At 46.8% G+C, this 22475-nt stretch overlaps 1 protein-coding gene across 7 annotated transcripts in view; it reads right to left on the bottom strand.

Moving 5' to 3' along the window:
- Positions 1 to 216: 216 nt before the first annotated feature.
- LOC122554666 (rab GTPase-activating protein 1-like) overlaps positions 217 to 22475 on the bottom strand; it is a 126279-nt gene continuing 104020 nt past the window's right edge. For 6 of the 7 annotated variants that reach the window (XM_043700024.1, XM_043700028.1, XM_043700030.1 and 3 more), the window contains 7 exons: positions 15651 to 15743; positions 6554 to 6664; positions 5777 to 5881; positions 5550 to 5633; positions 2568 to 2639; positions 1599 to 1796; positions 217 to 1387 (listed from right to left, as the gene is read on the bottom strand). In XM_043700024.1, coding sequence (XP_043555959.1) covers positions 1238 to 1387; positions 1599 to 1796; positions 2568 to 2639; positions 5550 to 5633; positions 5777 to 5881; positions 6554 to 6664; positions 15651 to 15743 — 813 coding nt within the window. In that variant the 3' untranslated portion in view covers positions 217 to 1237. Of the gene's footprint in view, positions 1388 to 1598; positions 1797 to 2567; positions 2640 to 5549; positions 5634 to 5776; positions 5882 to 6553; positions 6665 to 9214; positions 12234 to 15650; positions 15744 to 22475 lie in introns of those variants that run through there. The other variant, XM_043700031.1, reaches the window with a different exon arrangement.

Below are 22475 nucleotides of genomic sequence, written 5' to 3'. Positions count from 1 at the left end.
GGAAATTGCGATCGTATCCTGGCCCCCATTCCCATATTCCAGTTAAAATTAGATTTACAGGATAGAGTGCAGTCACTTACTGACAACCCTACTTCAGTCCAGAATGTGGTCATGTTGATACCAATCGAATATTTGAAGGGAAGAATTGGGATCTTCCTATACAGCTCGCTGAAAGGCCAGTGGTGTAGAGCGAGCACAGAACACAGCCAGACCAACAACAGTGAGTTAGTTTATTGTTGAAAATACAATTGTTACAAATAAAAGCTGCCCCCAAGAGATGGTTGCACCAGGGTGAACAACAGGGGGCAGCTGGGTATTACAGATAAACACACCAACAAAAGGAACCTGTTCACTGGGACAACAGGCTGCTGCAAGTTAAGCTTAAAATTTCCCCAGATTTTAACTACATTTAATATCGAACTTGTTTGAAAATTAAAGAAACAAGATAGATCATTTGTTCTTTGTACATTGTGCAAATCGAGTCCTTTAGCTGTTCCTCTGTCACGTCCACGCACATCGGTTTGTAAAGACTGAAAAGGGAAAAATGGTGGACAGACCTGTATAAAGGTCCAAGCAGAACATTAAGTGGGTAAGGCAGGATGAGCAGAGTGCATCATGGGAACTGACCTGAGCAAAACATCATGATCTCTGCGAGTCAATGAATAGGAGCTGCTCTCAGTCCAGAGAGATAGAGAGAGAAGCAAGCAAGCAAGCAAAGTCTGGATAGCAAGTAGTTCAGAAAAGAGGGAGCACACAGGAGAGTGTGAGAGAAGAAAGGAGAGCAAAGAGAGACAGGAGAGAGTGAAGAAGATTCTCAGTTCGCCTGCGCAAGGTGACAAATCAGCAAACACTGGCATTTCTCACAGGCCCTCATCCTTCACAGTACCTGGAGAACTGACCTGTTCACCACATTAAACCAATGAGATTCTCAATTAACTGCTGCCAATGAAAATGACACGAAGGTACTGATAGTAAAATACAACATTTCTTGTTCAACAATATACAAACCATCAATCCGTCAGAGTGGATCCCAGAATGAGGAAGGATTTGAATGTACAAAGAGTTGGACAGCTGGCCCTGAGCAGGGCCATCTCTTGAGCTCGAGGATGGTGTCAGCAGTGAGGGGGCTTGCTGTTGAGTTCAGGCGGTCATCCTCAGGATGCTGTTCCCTCACCATCAGGGGCTGAGAAGACGGGGGCGGGGGGAGGGAGAAGGGTGGAGGACGAGATGTGTGGCACTATGTGCTTTCCTTCGGAGCAGGGGAAGGCGGAGGCTGAGGGGGTTGAGTGCCGGTGGCAGTTTTGATCGAGGTCAGGGTCTTGCTGAGCCAGGAGTTTTTGGCAGCTTGGATCTCATTGAGGAGAGCTCCCCGATGGTGCTCCAGCTCCTGGGAAAGGCAGAGGAAGGAAACAATGATTTCACAGGGAAATAACCCGTCAGCACGACCCAGAGACAGAGTATCAATGTGGAGCCACAGTCTCGGGCAGGGAGCTCCTGTTTGAAAGGCACTCAGAGCGAGACCATGTCGGAACACTGGTCCTGTGCTCTCTCTCTCCCTCCCTCCCTCCCCTAGTGGAGCCCCCATTTCGGGTCTGTACCTGGATTTTACACTTGGCCTCCACCAGCTGCAGTTTGGTCTGTGCTAGTTCCAGCTCCATCTCCCGCAGCTGCTTCTTAAGAATCTCCTTCTCTTCATCGACATACTGCTTCGCGTGATCCTGGCCAGGCTCGGGGAGCTGCAGCTCACCGTCCTTCCTGAAGAGCTCACAGCAGCGGTCACACGACAGCACTTTACCCTGGGAATTGAATTGAAAAGGCAGTAAGCCTGAGGCACTCAGCAATGACCCTGCGCTCGCGTCTTCTTATCCCACCACCGTGTCGAGAGTTTAATTCCTTATCAGGGAGAACAACGTGGCTGGCTGGGCCAGTATTTACTGCACGTCCCCAATTGCCCTTGAGAAGGGGGTGGTAAGCTGCCTTACTGAAACGTTGCAATCCATTCAGTGTTGGGACAGCCACAATGGTGCTAATGCCAGGATTTTGACCCAGCAACATGGAAGGAACAGCAATATCATTTCTATGCTAGAATGGAGAGTGGCTTTCCTGGTGAGACCTCAGTACCACCATGAACAGCAAACACTGTTTGATCTCAAAGTCAGCTCATCCCCAGGAGAAGGTGGGTGAGCTGCAACTGTGCATGGCTAAGAAATGCTGGCCCAGTCGGTGATGTCCACATCCCATGAGGGAATAAGGAGACATTGATTGTCGGGTATTTAGCTCACTGTGGAAATCTATTCACAATCAGGAGGCTGGAGGGGCAGGAACCCTTCAGACATTTTAGAAACATTTAGCGGAGTCCTTGAAACCCCGTAGCATGCAAGGCTATAGGTCAAGAGCTGGGAAATGGGATTGGAACATATTTGATGATCAATGTGGACACCATGGGCCACAGCACCACTTTCCGTGCTGGAAAGACTGTGACCACACAGGATATGACTGGTGATTCCATTTGAAGACAGCAGAAAATCAAATGACGGAGTGGGGATCAGAGGCTGCTCGACTCCTACCTTCACTAGTTCCAGTTCCTCCTTACTCGCCGCCTGCTGTCTCTCCAACCGTGTACTCAACTGTGAACAAATCTGAACAGAACAAGAGGGAGACTTAGTGCTGCTCTTGTCACCTCACTGATACATCCGCATAATACTCAGCTCAAGTTATCAGACTGCACTGTATATAAGTTTAGTGAGAAGGCCTTAAATGTCATGGATTAAATGGGATTTTCTTGTTCCATAGGAAACGGTGTCCCTACTTCTGGATATCCTCACAAAAGGTATCCATCTGTCATGTCCCCTCAGGGTCTTAAGCTAGCCCAGCAATATCTGTGGAGAGAGAAACAGAGTAGCGCTTCAGATCTAGTAAGACTTCTGTAGAAGCCTTAACTCTTATTTCTCTCTCCACAGATACCGCTGAGTTTCACCAGCATTCTGCTTTTGGATTCCAAAAGTAGATTCCACAGTCTGCTGCTTTTCTCCCCGAGGACCCTCCATTTCAATAGGATCACCTCTCACTCCCTAAATTCTAATGTGTACAGCATATCCAACCTTTCCTCAGAGGATAATCCCCTCATCCCAGGAATGAGTTGAGTGAACTCTCCCTGAACTGTTTCTGACAATTACATCATAACTTACAGAAGATGAAATGGCCATTCAGCCCATCAAGTCTGTTTCATGATTCAATGAGATTATGGCTGGTCTGATCATCTTCGATTCCATTTTCCTGTCTTTTCCGCACAACCCTTGATATCCTTTCTTAAATGAGATCAAAATAATACACAGCTCTCCAGATGAGGCCTCATTAACATCCAGCAGGTAGTAATTGTTAACTGGTGAGATGGCCACCAGTACAGCCCTGAGGATTGATTCAATGTACAGGTACTAACTCCTGGCTCCAAGTACTCACCATGTTACACTTAAAAAAAAAAGAAAAAATTCTTCTTTTATTATTCAAGTGATCATCAATACAATAGATTTTATTGTTTTGCAACTGCTTTAGGTTCTTCCAAACAGAGGCGGCATGGTGGCTCAGTGGTTAGCGCTGCTGTCTCACAGCACCAGGGACCCCGATTCGATTCCAGCTTCGGGCGACTGTGTGGAGTTTGCACATTCTCCCCGTGTCTGCGTGGGTTTTTTCCGGGTGCTCCGGTTTCCTCCCACGGTCCAAAGATGTCCAGGTCAGGTGAATCGGCCATTTTAAATTGCCCATAGTTTTAGGTACATTAGTCAGATGGAAACAAGTTCACACTGACCCTCCAAAGAGTTACCCACTCAGACCTATTTCCCTCTGACTAATGCACCTGACACTATGGGCAATTTAAAATGGCCTATTCACCTGACCTGGACAGATGGACTTGTTTCCACACTGTAGGGAATCTAATCGAAGTAGTAAATCAAAAACACACACACACTATGTATCCCAGTGCCAAGGATCCAGGTTCAATTCCATTTTTGGGCAACTGCTCGTGTGAAGTTTGCACATTCTCCCAATATCTGGGTGAGTTTCCTCTGGGTGCTCCAGTTTCCTCCCATAGTCCAAACGTTTGCAGGCTGGCTGGACTGATCGGCCATGTTAAATTGCCCATAATGTCCAGGGATATGCAGGCTCAGTGGATTAGCTGTAGAAGATGCAGTGGTGGGTGCGCGAGGTGACAGGGATATGTGTGTGTGGGGGTGTGCGCGTGTGTGCGCATGCGCGCGGGGGGGGGGGGGGGGGGGGAAAGAGAGAGATAGTCTGGGTAGGACGCGCTTCAGAAGGTCAGTGTGGACTCTATTGCCAAACGGCCAGCTCCACACTGTTAGGATGCTATGACCTTCCTATTAATTTGCATACTAACTTTGTGGTTCATGTACCAGGACACCCAGATCCCTCCGTGCTTTCCCACACAATGGGGATAAAACTAGAACACTTGCTTAGAGTCATTATGCTAGTCATGGGGTAATACTTGCTAAAGGGAGCTCTTGCTGGGACAGAAGGTTAGTAGAAAGCAGTCGGGACTTTCCAGTGCATTACTAGTCAACAAGTGGTTGCGGTAAGTTAAGGATTTGTGCTATGAAAATGCAGGAACAGGTACAGGCCTCAAGAGGACATGACAGTGGACTGCTGCTTGCACAGAGCATTCAACAGGCACTGTGGTCACATCAGCTAAGGAAGACTGGGAATTTTCAACTCAAATGGCTCAAAACTACAACAGAGGTTCACTCAAATATTAGACTGAAGGTGAAACCTCGGTGTGTGTCATCAATCAAAGGACTGAGAACACACATCCCAGGATCCACAGGTGAGACAGACTGACCTACAGTGACCTAGTTTAACAGGTCCCATCTCCTGAATGGGAAGTACCAATCTTTTCTGCCCAATAAATCCTGTTCATTTACTTTCCAAATTGCTGCTTACCATCGCTGCAAGGAAGGTTATTCCCCAACAAGAAATTTCTTCCTCTTGGCTTCAGTCTAGCTTTTAAATCCCAACATATCCAGCATGGAGAGGGAATAATCGATAGGGAAGGAGGAGGAGTGGGTGAGAGACAGGGAGGAGTTCTCAGGTCTACCCAGAAAGTAAACTGTATTATTTATTCTCCCGTACCGTCCTCTGAGGCTTGTCCCTGGCAAACTGGTCCCATTGTCTGGGCCAGTGAAGGAGGGGCTGTCTCTGGCAAACTGGTCCCATTGTCTGGGCCAGTGAAGGAGGGGCTGGCCCTGGCAAACTGGTCCCATTGTCTGGGCCAGTGAAGGAGGGGCTGGCAGATGGACTGCAGTACACCCATCCGCTGTACAGGTTCTCCACCTTTCCTTGTCAGCATCAGCTGGGAAGCCGGGCCCCAGCAGGGTGCAGCTGCTCTCGAATGGTCACCCACTGACATTAAGAAAGGAATGAGAGACAAACCCCACACTCAGACCCTGAAACACCCAGCCACCCGATGCGCAATTCGGTTCAACCCAATCTGCTCAGTGTCCATCTCCCAGGAAATAGGCAGCAGGTTATGGTGTCTGTACCTGTTTGTATTCTGAAACGATGGCACTTGTTCTGCTGACTTCACATTCCGCTTTCTCTAGCTCCCTGCGAAAAACCTCCTTAATCTGTAAGGGTGAGAAAGCAAAGATCAGAGCGAGAGTCTCAATCAGCATCAAATGATAACCAAATGGATGAGGCCTCTACCGGCCCCCGTCTCCCTCACCGTGCAACTGCCCACACCCCCCGCCTCTCCCTGCCCTCTCGGTACCTGCGCTGACTCCTCCTCCTGTCTCCTTTTCTCATCTTCAGTCTCCACCAGCCTCTGTTTGGTTTGCAGGAGCTCCTTGTTGAGGACATCAGCCTTGTCTTCAACCTGAGTGGGAAAGATGGACACTGTGAGGGAGCGAGCAGAGGACTCTTTCCAAGCTTCCAGACAGTACAATTGGACACTTAAACACCCTTCCCCAATTTCAGGTTGCTGGGGGAGAGCACACCTTGCTCTGGAGATGGAGCTGCATTCAATTGCCCAGCTCCAAGCCACCCAGTCAGTCAGTGAGCACACCACGCAGTATAACTGATCACACACAGGCCTTTCTGTTGGGGTATACAGCACAACCAGCCTGAGCTCTCTGCTTCCAACAAGAATGGCGTAGGTTCAAGTCCCGTGCCAGAGATTTGAGAAGTGGTGTTGAACTCTGACAATGCAGTGCACACAGTGGGGAATGCTGCACAGACTGTCTTTTGGATGAGCCCTTAACCCTGTCGGCCCCCCTTGCCCTCTCAGGCGAGTGGAAATCTTGCCCTGGGTCGAATTCTGAACAGCAGGGAAAGTCTCCACTTGCTGAGTGTCACTTGCTTCCCACTCCTCACACCCCAGCTCCTGGACTCTTCCCACATTACAGTTGTGGCGACATTTCAAAAATAATGAATCTGCTAAAAACCAGGTTGAAATACCTGGAAGTTGAGAGAGACGGTACACAAACGCGAGGTTCCCTTTCGATTTGGGATCTTGGATTAGAGAGTGAGGAGAAGTCATGTCCCTTACCTGATCCAGGTCACTCCTCAGGGCGATCTTGCTGGTCACAAGCTCATGAGCCAAGTCATCGTTTTCCTGCTCCAGGCGCAAGCTGGCCTCCTGCAGCCTCCGATTCTCCCGCTGCACAAATCAAACCCACACAGATTCGCTCACTCAACCAGTGGCAATAACTTAACCTGCTGAGTGCTGCAAAGTCTCCAGTCACATGCTCAGAGCCTGACTCTCCCCACTCATCCTAGTCACCATCATCCTGGTCTCCCCCTCACTCCCCAGTCACAGAGCCTGGACCCTGGGTCTCCCCCTCACTCCCCAGTCACGGAGCCTGGACCCTGGGTCTCCCCCTCACTCCCCAGTCACGGAGCCTGGACCTTGGGTCTCCCCCTCACTCCCCAGTCACGGAGCCTGGATCTGGGTCTCCCCCTCTCTCCCCATCACAGAGTCTGGGAGCGAGTCATGAAGTAACTCTCCGAGCCTCGAATGTACCATCACAGGACAGCAAGGAAAATCCCGATTGGAGGAGGGGATGGCATGCTGGGTTACATTGTCTCAAGGAAGTTGTTTAATATTGAATGGAACCAGCAGGAAAGGGCTGGACAATCAAGTCTCTGGGCCGTAAGCAAATAGGAATGGGATATGGAACAGGCAGACACACAGACGGTCACTCACAAAGAGGAGACCAAACTCGAAATGAGATACTAATACACAGAAGATGGAGTTTAATGTCGGAAAGTGTAAGGTCATGTACCTTAGTCAGAATAATCAAAAGGCAGTCTATTATGTAAATAGAGAGAGATTCCAAAACAGCGCAGTGCAGAGGGATTGGTGTGTTCTTGTGCATCAAACACAGTTAGTGCAGATGCAGCAAGCAGCAATTGAGAAGGCAAATGGAATTTTATCCTTTATTGCCAAGAATGGAAATTGAAAAATAGAGGAATCTTGTTACAACTGTGCAGCTGCACTTGGACAGCTTTGTGCAATATTGGTTCCTGGAAAGGATGGACTGTCTTTGGAGGCCTCCTCCTATTTCTGATGTCCTTGTGCACTCCAGTGTGGTTCCCTCACTGCAGTAGCAGCCTCCAGTCTCTGGGTGGTGCTGCCAAATGATCTGCCCTGCCCAGGCAGTCACAGTTCCCACATTACAACAACGTCTGAACTTTGGAAGTACTGTTTTACAGCCAATGGAATACTGAGTCATAGAGACGTACAGCACAGAAACAGACGCTATGATCCAACTCGCCCATGCCAACCAGATATCCTAATCTAATCTAGTCCCATTTGCAAGCACATGGCCCATTTCCGGGTGCCTTTTAAATGGTGCAATTGTACCAGCCTCCACCACTTCCTCTGGCAGTTCATTCCATACATGTACCATGCTCTGTGTGAAAAAGTTGCCCCTTAGGTCTCTTTTATATCTTTCTCCTCTCACCCTAAACCTATGCCCTCTAGTTCGGGACTCCCCCACCCCAGGGAAAAGACCTTGTCTATTTATCCTATCCATGCCCCTCATGATTTTATACATGTCTATAAGGTCACCCCTCAGCCTCCAGAGCTTCAGGGAAAACAGCCCCAGCCTATTCAGCCTCTCCCTCAAATCCTCCAACCCTGAAAACACCCTTGAAAATCTTTTCTGAACCTTTTCAAGTTTCACATCTTTGAACATCCTGAGCTCATGAACTATGCAACATAAAACAATTCTCTCTCCTTTTTGGTTCCTCTCCATGCCTTCCTACCTGTTCCCTCAAAACATCCCTCCCTTGTTTAGAAGCTGGAATGGGAGAACTTTGCAGCAACATTTGAGACTAATTACCACCTCCTCAGTGGGCTATGTGTATAAAGGTGTGTCTTGATCTGGATTGTCTCCAGTCAATCGGTGTTATTGTCCTGGGATCAGACAGTGCTTAGACCCTGTGATCTGATTAAGATGAAGGGTGAGCTGTGCTAGGCTTTAACACATGGGTCAGTGCAGTGAAGCAGGGATTACCCATTTCACAAGAGAGTAAATGGAATTAACAAACAGTGTGGATGGTGAAAATTGGTTATCCCCAGTAATAGCAACACTCCGCAGAGATTGTCTGTTCTATTTCCTTGCTGTCCTGTAATGCATGTCCTTGGTTCGGTTTATATTTTCTCAGTTGTATTTCAGTTTGACAAGGTGATTTGGTAACAAGGATTCCAATTCCATATTTTGTGTAGCAGCAGATCTACTGAAGGTCATCCTTTCATTTGGAGGTTGCCCAGGTTTCTGTCCAGGTTGATACAGCATGATCTACCAGTGCCGCTCCTATTAGGCTAATCTATCACACACAAGGGACTTTGACGGGCACTTTCTCTTTGTGCCGGCAAATGGAGAGATTTGCTTTTACTGCAATGGCGGCCAAAGAAATAGGTCAGTGGATGTGTTTCCAGCCTGGAAATAATGTTCTGATGCTCATGATGGGATTAACTTCAAAGGTTCTCACTTGCCTTTACCCTGACAGTGGGGCAGGAAGTCACCACGCAGTGGTCTCCTGGCTCACACTGAGACACCAAGTTGATGGTATAACTGCAGAGAGCAAGACAATGGATTGGACTCACCAAACAACCAGAGGCTTCAGCCAACAACTGGGTCACAGGCAAATGGAGTATTGTGTAAACTCTCAGGATCTCAGGGAACAAACACAACTACTGAGCTACAAAACCGAACAGGATATTTTTATTACAAATTAGCACTCCAAAATAAATTCCAAATGCAATATTTACAAAACCTGGATGCAATCTAATTTCAAATGTAGCTACAAAGACGACAGCATTTTCTTTGAAAGCTCGACGATAATGGGATGAGAATTCAAACACCCACCCACACTTCATCACACTGTGAAGACGCACTATCCTCATCACAACACGTTTGTAAAGCTCTTCATAACACGTAAGGGGAGAGAAACATTGAAAACTGTGTTATCACGAGTGAGGGTCCATTAAAAACTCAGATCATGATGCTAAATGATTCCAGTCATAAACAACACTGATGCATTTACACCATTAGGTTGTTTAACAATTTTTTAAAAATCTGATCAGAAAGAGAAAAAGGACAATGTGCAGATTGTTGAACAGGCCCCTACACCTGGGCCTGAGGCAGGAGCCCAAGCTCCAACACACTGGCCTCACTTCACACAGCGCGGGGTCATGAACTCCGGCCATCAATCCCTCTGGGACCGGGACGGAGTGAGGGAACAGGGATGATTGTAGAAGAGGCAATAAGGAGTAAAGCAAGCTGGAGAGAGTGTGTTGGAAAGGGGTTAGAGGAGGAAATATACTTTGTGTCACTCAGTACTGACATCGTCTACGTGTATAACAGAATGAACATAGCACACTTTGAAGACAAACAAAAGTCATAACAAAGTACTTTTTTCAGGAATATTGATGTATCATATCACATGGGACATTTCCATTGTGGTGCAATAACTATTGTGGTTTTAAAGCTGTACTCGCTCTCGCGACTGAGCTGGTTAGATCCTAGTAAAGCCCAAGTTTATTTGTACTGTTCATGGACAGAGAAACAGTTGCCCTCTAGTGACTTTCCAGAGCTTGTACTGCTGCTGAGCTACTCCCCTACCACTGGCACCCGAAAGACCAACAGACAATTCAATGGATTCCAACTTTGACCTGGGTCCCCATTTCCACTACTCTTTGTCAGAAAGAGTTCTTCCTGAAATCACCCCAATTCTAATTTTATCAAACTTTATCCTGCTCTGGACTCTGGCACTGAAGAAAACAGTTTACATGAACACTTAAATCATCTCCAGGGGAAAAGCATCACTTACACAACCTGTTCTTTCTCATTAACAATTGGGGGCAGGGTAGTTTAACAGACAACAGTCTCCCTTTTAAAATGAGGTGGCGCTTTCTTGCTGAGGGTCGACAGTCTGTGGAATTCTCGTTTCCATATCAGAATGGAGGTTGGATCATTGAGTTTCCTCAAGGCTGAGTGAGACAGATTTTTCATGAACATAACAGTTAAGGACAATGGGGGAGACAGGAAAGCAGAAAGTGTAGCTGAGACCACAACCAGATGAGCAGTGATCTTCTTCATTAACACAGCAGCTCCCAAAAGGCCTGCTCCTGGGTCCTACGTTCTGGCAGATGGCGGAAGCAATCCTGGACCCCCATATTGCCTTTGTCATTCATTGACAGAAATATAATTTCAAAACAAACATTATTTTCTTTAACAAGACCAATTCAACTCATTGCAGCATTTTTATCTGCTCGGTTTTCATCTCAGCAGGGCTTTAGAAACATGTGTTTTGTGTTACATTGGAGAGGAGACAGATACAAGACAAAATGAGGCCTCAGAGACACAGACAGCTTTCACTCTGCACAGCAAGGCTGTCATGGGAAACATCTGGTGAAAGGCTTGGAGGGGGCTGAAGAGGAGAGAGTCATGGGAAAAGAGAACTTATAGTTCAAAATAAAAGCTCAACACATATTGCCACCATCTAATTAATAAATGTGAGACAATCACAGACCCATAACAGTACCAGTTTGGTGGCTCAGAGGCTAAAAGGCAGACAACATAGAGCTGCAATATTCCTTCTCAGGGCGTTAATGTCATTGACAAGCCTCATATATATTTGCCCATCTCCAGTCACTCAGACTGAGTTCTTTGCTGAGGGAGGTCATGGGGCCGTTGAGAATGAATCACGTCACTGTGGGACTGGAGTCACAAACTGGGTGATGACTGGGTTCCCTTGCCCAAAGAACATTCTTGAAGATGACACTGAGTTTCATGGTTTTTTTGGACAGATCCCAGCACCTTCCTTCTCAGATATTATATGGCTCACCACCACCCTCTCCAGGACAATTAGGGAAGGGCAACAAACAGTAGCCACTTTTGTACCCACCCCATCCCAGAAGAAATCAAAATAAATGAGACAAACTTCAAATGATCAAACTGGTGAGGCTTGAATTCATCTCTTTGAAAGAATGGAACCTAGGCCAGAAACAGAGCCATGACATGGGTGACCCTGGTTTGTCAGACTGCAAGGTGGAGTGTCCTTTGGATTGTCGCTGGGATCAGGCACAAAGTAAATTACACTCAAAGATCTAACAAAAGGCTATCAAAGTGTGTCACCAAACTGCAAAGAGCAGCAATTGAGGCTCCGCCTCCCCATCTCCCTTCCCCCTTCTCAGGTGGATCTGGAAGATCCCATTCAGAAGGGATTCCCTCAGGTATCCTGCTGAAAAATCAACTGGTGCCAAAATAGATTTGTCTAGTCATTCATTTGCTGGTCGTGGGATCTCACCATCTTGCCCACGTGAACGTGACTGCACTGTGCACACCTCTTTAAATATCTTGAGACATCGTTAAAGGTTGTACAAACAAGAGTTCTTTCTTCTTCATCATGTAAAAAGGGAGCAACAAGCAAGTGATAATGCACACTGAACACAAACACTGAAGCTTCAGCTGAAAGGCTTTTTGCAGCATGTTAACCTGCTCCCTGGGTATTTCCTTCCAATGTCCGAGATGGTTATCAGGCTGGGATGAAGGCTGACAGATCACATGGAATCCTTCAGACAAGGTACACAAGGGCACAGTCCAGGCTTGCTGCAAACATTGGCCTTCCTTCTATTGAAGGGCTGGGAGCTTCTCTAAGGCGGTTTCTACTGCACATCCTCCGTGGAAATATCACAGACTTTACTGAAATGAAATGAACTGAAAGAAGAGAAGGAAATGGGAAGAATTAACCAGACAAGGATGAGCATCAAGAGAGGTGGGAGTGTGTGGAAGGTTCAGTGCCAGTTAAAAATTCCAATTGGATTTCACAAGAGAAGCTCAAATATTTACAAAAGATATAACCGAGTACTGTGCACATTGCTCCCACAATACATTTGGAAATTGCAAATGGAATCACACTGAATATCATTGGAACTAGGAATGCAACGTCACCTTCTCAAAGTTAAATGAAGGATGGGCAATGAAAGCTGATCTTGCCAGTAACACTCATTCCAAAAACTAATGAAAACATATTCATTCCCTCTTATTCCTAACCATGAAGTGAGATGCAGTACTGTCAACCTTGGTTTTGGGGAGATGGCGGCTCAGTAGTAATGTCACTAGCCTATTAATCCAGAGGGTCAGGCAAATTCCCTGGGACACAAGTTCAAATCCTACCATGGCAAGTGGGGAATATGCAGTCCATGAATAAATCTGGAATTGAGCGCCACCCCACAGTATTGGTGATCATGGTGGTAACATCATCAGTTGGTATAAAAACACATCTGGTTTACTGATGTCTAGAAATCCTTCCATAAAGGACAAGATTTATTAGGATGTCGCCAGGGGTGGAGAGAGATTGGAGAAACTGGGCTTTTCTCTTCTTAGAGCAGAGGAGATTAAGACAGGACATGATTGACATGCATAAAATTATGAAGGGTCTGGATCAGGGAGATAGGAAGGAACTTTCCCTCTGAGTGAAAATCTTTTCACAGAGAGTAGTGGGAATCTGGAACTCACTGCCTGCAAGTGTTTGGAGGCAAAAGCCCTCACCACACTGAAGTAGTATTTAGACATACACTTGTGGTGACAAGGCATGCAAGGCTATGGGCCAAGTGCTGGGAAGTAGGATTAGAAGGTAGGTGGGTGTTTTTGACTGGCTCAGGCGCATTGGGTCGAAGGGACTTGTTCTTGTAGACCTGTTGTCGATTCTGAGTCTACGAGGACTCCAGACCTACCCTTGTCTGTCATTTGCAAAGGCCATGCAATCCACTCAGTTCCAGGCTGCTAGGGATGAAGAACAAATACTGTACTGGTCATTGCAGTAATACCTGCATCCCAGGAAAGAATAGAGAGACTCAGTGGTAGCACCTTCAAGCCCCACTCCATACACTGGAGCACTATCCTAGGCTGGAATGCCATCTGCTGGATGATCGGCTGAACTACTGTCCTCTCAAGGCTTTGTCATTGTCTAAGGGTCGATCTGTCCAGGGTACAGGTCAATATTTCTCTTATAACCAATGGCATTAAAACAGATACAAAAGCAAATACTGCAGATCTTATAGGGCGGCACGGTGGCTCAGTGGTTTGCACTGCTGTCTCACAGCACCAGGGTCCCAGGTTCGATTCCAGTAGGTGACTGTCCGTGTGGAGTTTGCACATTCTCCCAGTGTCTGCGTGGGTTTTCTCCCACAGTCCAAAGATGTGCAGGTCAGGCGAATTGGCCAGGCTAAATTGCCCACAGTGTTGTCAGAGGGAAATGGGTCTGGGTGGGTTACTCTTCGGAGCGTCGGTGTGGACTGGATGGGCTAAAGGGCCTGTTTCCACACTGTAGGGAATCTAATTTAAGAAAAAAACAAGATGCTGGAGAAAGGGAGTGAATGTCTTGGGTTCAATGATGTTTTATTGAAAAGGCAACACCTTGAAACCATAAATCTCTTCCTTTCTCTCTCTCTCTCTCTATGTGTTGGCAAACCTGACGATTCTTACTGTCCTAAAATAACTCGCCTGACAAATTAGTGGTGGTTTCTCACATTCCAGCCACCACACAAACAATATCAAATTGGTCATAACATCCTTCAGAGCATTACAAGATTGTGAAAGTTGTTACAGAAATAGGGTCCTCTTTGTTTTACATGCCAGTAAATTTGTTTTTTTTTAAAAAAGGAAACGAATACAATCTGAACCAGATGGTTTCAGGGTGGTTAATTTCTTCCTAACTAGACTCAATCCCTTTGGAGAAGGAGAAAGCAGATGCTTGAGGTCAGAGTCAAAAGAAAAGTGTGGTGCTGGAAAAGCACAGCAGGTCAGGCAGCATCCGAGGAGCAAGACAGCTGACGTTTTGAGCATCTCTTCCTGATCATGTTCCTCATCATATTCCTGAGGAAGAGTTTATGCTTGAAACGTCAACTTTCCTGCTGCCCTCAGATGCTACCTGACCAGCTGTGCTTTTCCAGCACCACATGTTTTGACTCAGGACCATTGGAGAAACCTGAAGTCAGGTTTCGGCAGAAGTTGCAGAGGCCGGACAGGAAGTTTTTTGTACACACCTATGGCAACTGGATATCTTACTCCCACTAACAGAGAGGTCTTTTCCTTGTAATTTCCCCAAGGGTGGTACCAAGATGAGTCCAATGGGCTTCACTCAGCCATGATGCTGGTTATGTTTGACAAAACAAATCGCTCATTGCTTAGTCTACAACAGACCGAGACGGGAGGCGAAACATCTGAGTGGTGGACAGCTTTGGAAACTACAGGCTCCAAGTTTACTTCCCCAGCATTTAAGGTCCCTTGTGGCACAGTGGCAGTGTTCCTACCTCCTGGACCTGGAGATCTGGAATCAGGACCTACCTGCTTTAGAGGGTAAGTAACAAGAACAGACTGATTGGAAAATGTCCCTTGCCACATCAGATCTCACGATATGGCTGAAATGTCTCTCTTCTGAATGAAATCTCAGCTGTTCTTGAATGTACAAGTAGTAATTGCTTCACCCAGGGAGTGGGCTCCTTGCATTGACCACTCACTCAAGTCACGCTTCTGTAGATTTAGTTTGAGACGCCTGGTTCTGCTGGTCTGGACCTGCATGCTCTGCTATATTCTAGCCCCTGTGACACAGTGCCATGGTGCTAGGAAGAAGTGAGTAACCAAGCCTGCAAAGAACTGGCCAGCGAAAACTAATCTTGCTAACCCTCCTGGACATCAAAAGGAGATGACATGTGTGAGTTATCAGTGAAAAGTGCCTCGTGAATTACTGAGTCGTGTGATTGCTTGGATGAGGTGAAAAGCCCAGATCGAAGGGGAAAACGAATCTGGGAAATACACCTCTGACCTGGTTGTGATAATTAAAACTAACCCTGTGTGATGCATGGTCATGGACTAGAGGCTCCACATAGCTCAGAGTGGTCCCAAACATGGCTGCCCTGTCCGCCCCTTACTGTAGTCTGAGCAGATCCCTTCGCACAGCCTCACAGAAATCGGCCTGAATGGCTGACGTGCAAGCTTTGTCATTTAGTCAGTCGCTGGTTTCTAGCAGCAAGCCACCCCCCACCCCCCCCCCAGCATCAATGCACACCCAACACCATTCCTCATCACAAGACAGCTTCAAGAAATCTCACTCCGACGGGACACTTCCCCTACCTTATATCTGTCAATCGGGTCTTCCTGATGTGCCTGCTGCTCTCTCAGGGTTTGATACTCCTTCTCATATTTCTTCAGCTTTTTCGTTGGCACCTGGAGAGATCGAAGTAGAGAAAGGCGTGTTAGTGGAAGCTACAGACAGCCCTCGTCACCACCAGTTGTGGAGAATGTTAACTACGCTCAGCCTGCAGGTGGCAGTGTTGCTTCTGATGTTGTTAAGAGCTCAACTCAGTCAGCCAAATCGTCACAGAGATACTGGGAAGTAAATCAGTGAAGACCGGGGCTGGGGAAGCTGCTTTACTCAGTGAGCAAGGGGAAGGTGGGGTCAGGTCTGTAACTGACAGCTAAATAAATAACACGAAGCAGTGCAGGTCAGTCAGCTATGCCAATATTCATTGAGATCATGGTTTATCCAGATCCTAATTCCATCTATCCCTGGTTCCACTCTTCCAAAATCACCCCTGAATGGCCTAACTCTCAATTCAAGGTCATGCTCCATGAGATGCAATCGATTCTCTCAATCAATCCGAGCATCTGCTTTTAGCGATCTTAAAGATCAGTCAGAAACGGTGAAGAATATTAGGAGAACACAAATACCAGAAATCTGGATAGAAAAGAAAAACAACAAACAAAATCACATGAAATTAGATTAGATTAGATTAGATTACAGTGTGGAAACAGGCCCTTCGGCCCAACAAGTCCACACCGACCTGCCGAAGCGCAACCCACCCATACCCCTACATTTACCCCTACCTAACACTACGGGCAATTTAGCGTGGCCAATTCACCTAATCTGCACATCTTTGGACTGTGGGAGGAAACCAGAGCACCCGGAGGAAACCCACGCAGACACGGGGAGAATGTGCAAACTCCACACAGACAGTCGCCTGAGGCGGGAATTGAACCTGGGTCTCTGGCGCTGTGAGGCAGCAGTGCTAACCACTGTGCCACCGTGCCGCCCACAAATGGCGGAAGCAGGAAACCTAGAAGACAAACAAAGTAGTGGAGAAACTTGGAATCTGGGCAAACATTAGTGGAGATAGAACCTAGAACATTACAGCGCAGTACAGGCCCTTCAACCCTCTATGTTGTATTGACCTGTGAAACTAACCTAAAGCCCATCTAACCTACACTATTCCATTCTCGCCCATATGCCCATCCAATCACCATTTAAAATGCCCTTAAAGTTGGTGAATCTACTACTGTTGCAGGCAGTAACTACCTCTGACATCTGACCTATAGCTTTAAATTGAGGAGTGATAGATATGTTCCCTTCGTGCTCGGCATTACCATGAGAGGAAAAAGTCTCTCACTGTCCAATCTATCTAACCCTCTGATTATCTTATATGTTTCAATTAAGTCGCCTCTCAACCACCTTCTCTCTAACGAAAACAGCCTCAACTACCTCTGCCTTTCCTTGTAAGACCTCCCCCTCCATACCAGGCAACATCCGAGTAAATCTCCTCTGAACCCCTTCCAAATCCTTCCTATAATGCGGTGACCAGAACTGTATGCAATACTACAAATGTGGTCGCACGAAGTTTTGGACAGCTGCATGATCTCATGGTTCCGAAACTCAATCCCTCGATCAAAACTAACACACCGTATGCCTTCTTCGCAATCCTATCAACTTGGGTGGCAACTTTCAAAGATCTATGTACCTAGACACAGAGACCTCTGTGCTCATCGACACCACCAAGAATCTTACCATTAGCCTAGTACTCTGCATTTCTGTTACTCCTTCCAAAGTGAATCACCTCACTTGTTTTTTGCATTAAACTCCATTTGCCACCTCTCAGCCCAGCTCTGCAGCTTATCCAAGTCTCTCTGTAACCTACAATATTCTTTGTCACTATCCACAACTCTACAGACCTTAGCATCATCTCCAAATTTACTAAGCCATCCTTCAAAGCTCTCACCCAGGTCATTTATAAAAATGACAAATAACAAATTGACCCAAAACAGATCCTTGCAGTACACTAGTAACGGAACTCCAGGATGAATATTTCCCATCATCCACTGCCATGTCTTCTTTCAGCTAGCCAACTTTTAATCCAAACCTCTAAATCACCCTCAATCCCATATCTCCATACTTTGTGCAATCGCCTACCGTGGGGAGCCTTATCAAACACTTTACTGAAAATCGATGTAGAACTTAAAAATGTGTTGCTGGAAAAGCACAGCAGGTCAGGCAGCATCCAAGGAGCAGGAGAATCGACGTTTCGTGCATGAGCCCTTCTTCAGGAATGAGAAGGGTGTGCTAAGCAGGCTAAGATAAAAGGTAGGGAGGAGGGACTTGGGGGAGGGGCATTGGGAATGCGATAGGTGGAAGGAAGTTAAGGTGAGGGTGATAGGCCGGAGAGGGGGTGGGGGCGGAGAGGTCAGGAAGAAGATTGCAGGTCAAGAAGGCGGTGCTGAGTCTGAGGTTTGAGACTGAGAAAAGGTGGGGGGAGGGGAAATGAGGAAGCTGGAGAAATCCGCATTCATCCCCTGTGGCTGGAGGGATCCTATGCGGAAGATGAGTCGCTCTTCCTCCAGGCGCCGTATTGCCATGGTCTGGCGATGGAGGAGGCCAAGGATCTGCATGTCCTTGGCGGAGTGGGAGGGGAAGTTAAAGTGTTCAGCCACGGGGTGGTTGGGTTGGTTGGTGCGGGTGTCCCAGAGGTGTTCTCTGAAACGTTCCACAAGTAGGCGGCCTGTCTCCCCAATATAGAGGAGGCCACGTCGGGTGCAGCGAATGCAAAACTTGCGCCCACACCTCCCCCCTCACCTCCCTCCAAGGCCCCAAGGGATCCTTCCATATCCGCCACAAATTCACCTGCACCTCCACACACTTCATTTATTGGATTCGCTGCACCCGATGTGGCCTCCTATACATTGGGGAGACAGGCCGCCTACTTGCGGAACGGTTCAGAGAACACCTCTGGGACACCCGCACCAACCAACCCAACCACCCCGTGGCTGAACACTTTAACTCCCCCTCCCACTCCGCCAAGGACATGCAGGTCCTTGGCCTCCTCCATCACCTGACTATGGCAACACGACGCCTGGAAGAGGAGCGCTTCATCTTCCGTCTAGGAACCCTCCAGCCACAGGGGATGAATGCGGATTTCTCCAGCTCTCCGCCCCCACCCCCTCTCCATCCTATCACCCTCACCTTAACCTCCTTCCACTTATTGCATTCCCAACGCCCCTCCCTCAAGTCCCTCCTCCCTACCTTTTATCTTAGCCTGCTTCGCACACCCTCCTCATTCCTGAAGAAGGGCTCATGCCCGAAACGTTGATTCTCCTTTTCCTTTGATGCTGCCTGACCTGCTGCGCTTTTCCAGCAACACATTTTTAAGCTCTGATCTCCAGCATCTGCAGTCCTCACTTTCTCCTCCTTGAAAAATCGATATACACTACATCAACCGCTTTATCCTCATCCACTGTTTGGTCACCTTTTCAAAAGAACTCAATAATGTTGAGGCATGACCGACCCTTCACAAAAGCATGTGACTATGTCTAATCAACTTATTCCTTTCTAAATGATTATAACTCCTCCCTCTTATAACCCTTTCCAACACTTTACCCACAACCGAAGTAAGGCTCACTGGCCTACAATTTCCAGAATTGTCTCTACTCCCTTTCTTGATCAGGGAATAACATTTGCTATCCTCCAGTCTTCTGGCACTATTCCTGTAGACAATGAGGACTTAAAGATCAAAGCAAAGACTCAGCTATTTCCTCCCTGGCTCCCAGAGAATTCTCGGATAAATCAGATCCGGCCCAGGGGACTTAGCTATTTTCACACTTTCCAGAATTGCTAACACCTCCTCCTCATGCACCTCAATCCCATCTGGTCCAGTAGCCTGTATGTCAGTATTCTCTTCGACCACATCGTCTTTTTCTAGTATGAATACTGATGAAAAGTATTCAGTTAATGCATCCACATCTCCTCTGACTCCACGCACAACATTCCACGACTATGCTTGATTGGCCCTAATCATCTTCTTGTCATTCTTTTATTCCTGATATAGTTTATAGAAAGTCTCAGGGTTTTCCTTGATCCTATCTGCCAATGACTTCCCACGTCCCTTCCTGGCTCTCTCTTTAGGTCTTTTCTGGTAAACCCGTAACTCTCAAGTATCCCGAGCTTCATGTCTCATCCGAACATAAGCTTTCTTCTTCATCATCTCGAAGAGAGATTCAACTTCCTTAGTAAACCATGGCTCTCGCACTCGACAACTTCTTCCCTGCCTGACAGGTACATACTTATCAAGGACAAGCAGTAGGTGTTCCTTGAATAAGCTCCACATTTCAATTGCCCCATCCCATGCATTCTAAATCTTGTCTAATCGCATTGTAATTGCCTTTCTCCCAGCTATAAATCTTGCCCTCCGTTATATACCTATTCCTTTCCATCGCTAAAGTAAAAATAATCGAATTGTGGTCACTATCACCAAAGGGCTCACCTACTTCCAAATCTAACACCTGGCTGGGTTCATTACCCAGTACCAAATCCAATGTAACCTCACCTTTTGTTGGCCTATTTACATACTGTGTCAGGAAATCCTCGTGCACACATTGAACAAAAACTGACCCATCTAAAGTACTCAAACTATAGTATTCCCAGTCAATATTTGGAAAGTTAAAGACCCCATAACTATCCTGTCACTCTCGCTCCTACCAAGGTTCATCTTTGCTATCCTCTACATCCCTGGAACTATTCGGAAGCCTGGAGAAAATTCCCAACAGGGTGACTTCTCTTTTCCTGTTTCTAACCTCAGCCCATATGACCTCAGTAGACAAGTCCTCAAAACATCTTTTCTGCAACCGTAATACTGTCCTTGACTAACAGTGCCACACCACCCTCTCTTTTACCATTTCTGTGTTCTTACTGAAACATCTAAATCCCGCAACCTGCAATAACCATTCCTGTCCCTGTTCAACCCATGTCTCCGAAATGGCCACAATATCGAAGTCTTAGGTACCAACCTATGCTGCAAGTTCACCCACCTTATTCCGGATGCTCCTGGCATTGAAGTACACACATTGCAAACCAAGTTTTTTGCTGTCAGTGCCTTCTTGTGATCTTGAAATCTTAGTTCTGACTTCACTACTCTCCCCCTCCCATATACTCAAACGACAATTTCGGCTCCCATTCCTCTGCTGAATTCATTTAAACCCACCCGAAGAGCATTAGCAAACAGCCTCCCTCAGGGTATTGGTACCTGTCTGGTTCAGGTGAAGACTATCCTGTTTATAGAGGTCCCACCTAGCCCAGAAAGAGCCACAATTAGCCAGGTATCCAAAACCCTACCACCTGCACCATCCCTATAGCCATGTGTTCAACTACTCTCTCTCCCTATTCCTCAATTTGCTGGCATGTGACATGGGCAACAAACTAGACATAACTCTGTTTGTTCTAGCTCTAGGCTTCCATCCTAGCTCCCTGAATTTCTGTTTTAAATCCCCATCTCTCTTCCTACCTACGTTGTTGATGCCTATATGAACCACGACTTGGGGTTCCTCCCTCCTCCCCCCCTCCCCCTCAAGGATTCTGAAAACACAATCAGAGACATCATGGACCCTGGCACCTGGGAGGCAACAAACCAATCGCGAGTCTCTCTCATTCTCACAGAGCCTCCTATTTGTTCTCCTAATGATGGAGTCCCCCAATGACCAATGCTCTGCTCCTCTTCACCCTTCCCTTCTGAGCAACAGGGACAGACTCTGTGCCAGAGACCTGTGCCCCATTGCTTACACCGGGCAAGAATCCCCCCAACAGTGTTCAAAACGGTATACTTGTTGTTGAGGGGAATGGCCACAGGGGGGTCCCTGCACTACCTGCCAGTCCCCTTTCCATCCCCTGATGGTAACCCATCTACCTTCTTCTTTTACCTGATGTCCTGGTGGTATTATCACTGCCTAGTCTAACATCTTGGAGACCTGGGCTCAAATCCCACTATGGCAGCTTATCAAATTTAAATTCAATGAAGAAATCTGGAATTGAAAACTAGTCTCATACTGCAATAAAAAAATCCACCTGGTTCAGTAACATCCATTAGGAAAGGAAACCTAGCATCCGTACATGACCTGGCTTACATGTGACTCCAGACTCAAATGCCCTACAATATAGGCACACAAGCCAAACATTTCTAGGGCAATTTCATGGGCAAAAGTGCTGCCCACATCCCATGAGTAATCAAAGGAGAAGGAATGTGAATTGGTGCTTCAAGGTGACTCAGAGATGTTCATACTCTCTTCTGTTTGAAGCAGCGCACATGCATCTCCAGCAGAAAGCAGCTTGAGATCTTGACATGTTAAATGTCCACAGTTGGGCTCAGGCACATAATGAGCTCTTGGGCTTTTGATTTTAATATTACAACTTGTAGAAACTGCGAGAAGCCAGGTGGAAATCTTCCACCCAGCAAAGCTAGGAATTGTGAAGTGAATTATCTGGAACGTCTGGAAATATGGTGAAAAGACACCTTTTCAAAGGTGCCCTCCACAACTGCTTAGTGTCACAATATGTTATACAGTCTATCAAGTCATTTTTTTAAAACATCGCACTGCCATAATGAGGGAAACCAGAGAAGCAGCTTTTTTTCCACTGCAGCGTTGGAGGTTGATGGATGATCTTATTAGAGGTTTATAAAATCATAAGGGGTATAGAGAAGATGAATGGCAGGTGTCTTATCTTCAGAGAGGCAGATTTCAAGACTCGGGGGCAAAGTTTTAAGGTGAGAGGTGAAAGACTTAACAAAGACAGAGATCAGTTTGTCTTTGTTTTACACAGAGTGGTTCATGTGTGGAATGACCTTCCAAACAAAGTGGTGGATG

This window comes from Chiloscyllium plagiosum, chromosome 11, assembly GCF_004010195.1.
Source record: "Chiloscyllium plagiosum isolate BGI_BamShark_2017 chromosome 11, ASM401019v2, whole genome shotgun sequence".
Taxonomy (NCBI): Eukaryota; Metazoa; Chordata; class Chondrichthyes; order Orectolobiformes; family Hemiscylliidae; genus Chiloscyllium; species Chiloscyllium plagiosum.
Note: the sequence above shows the minus strand (reverse complement) of the source record. Positions and strands in the feature narration are given on the sequence as shown.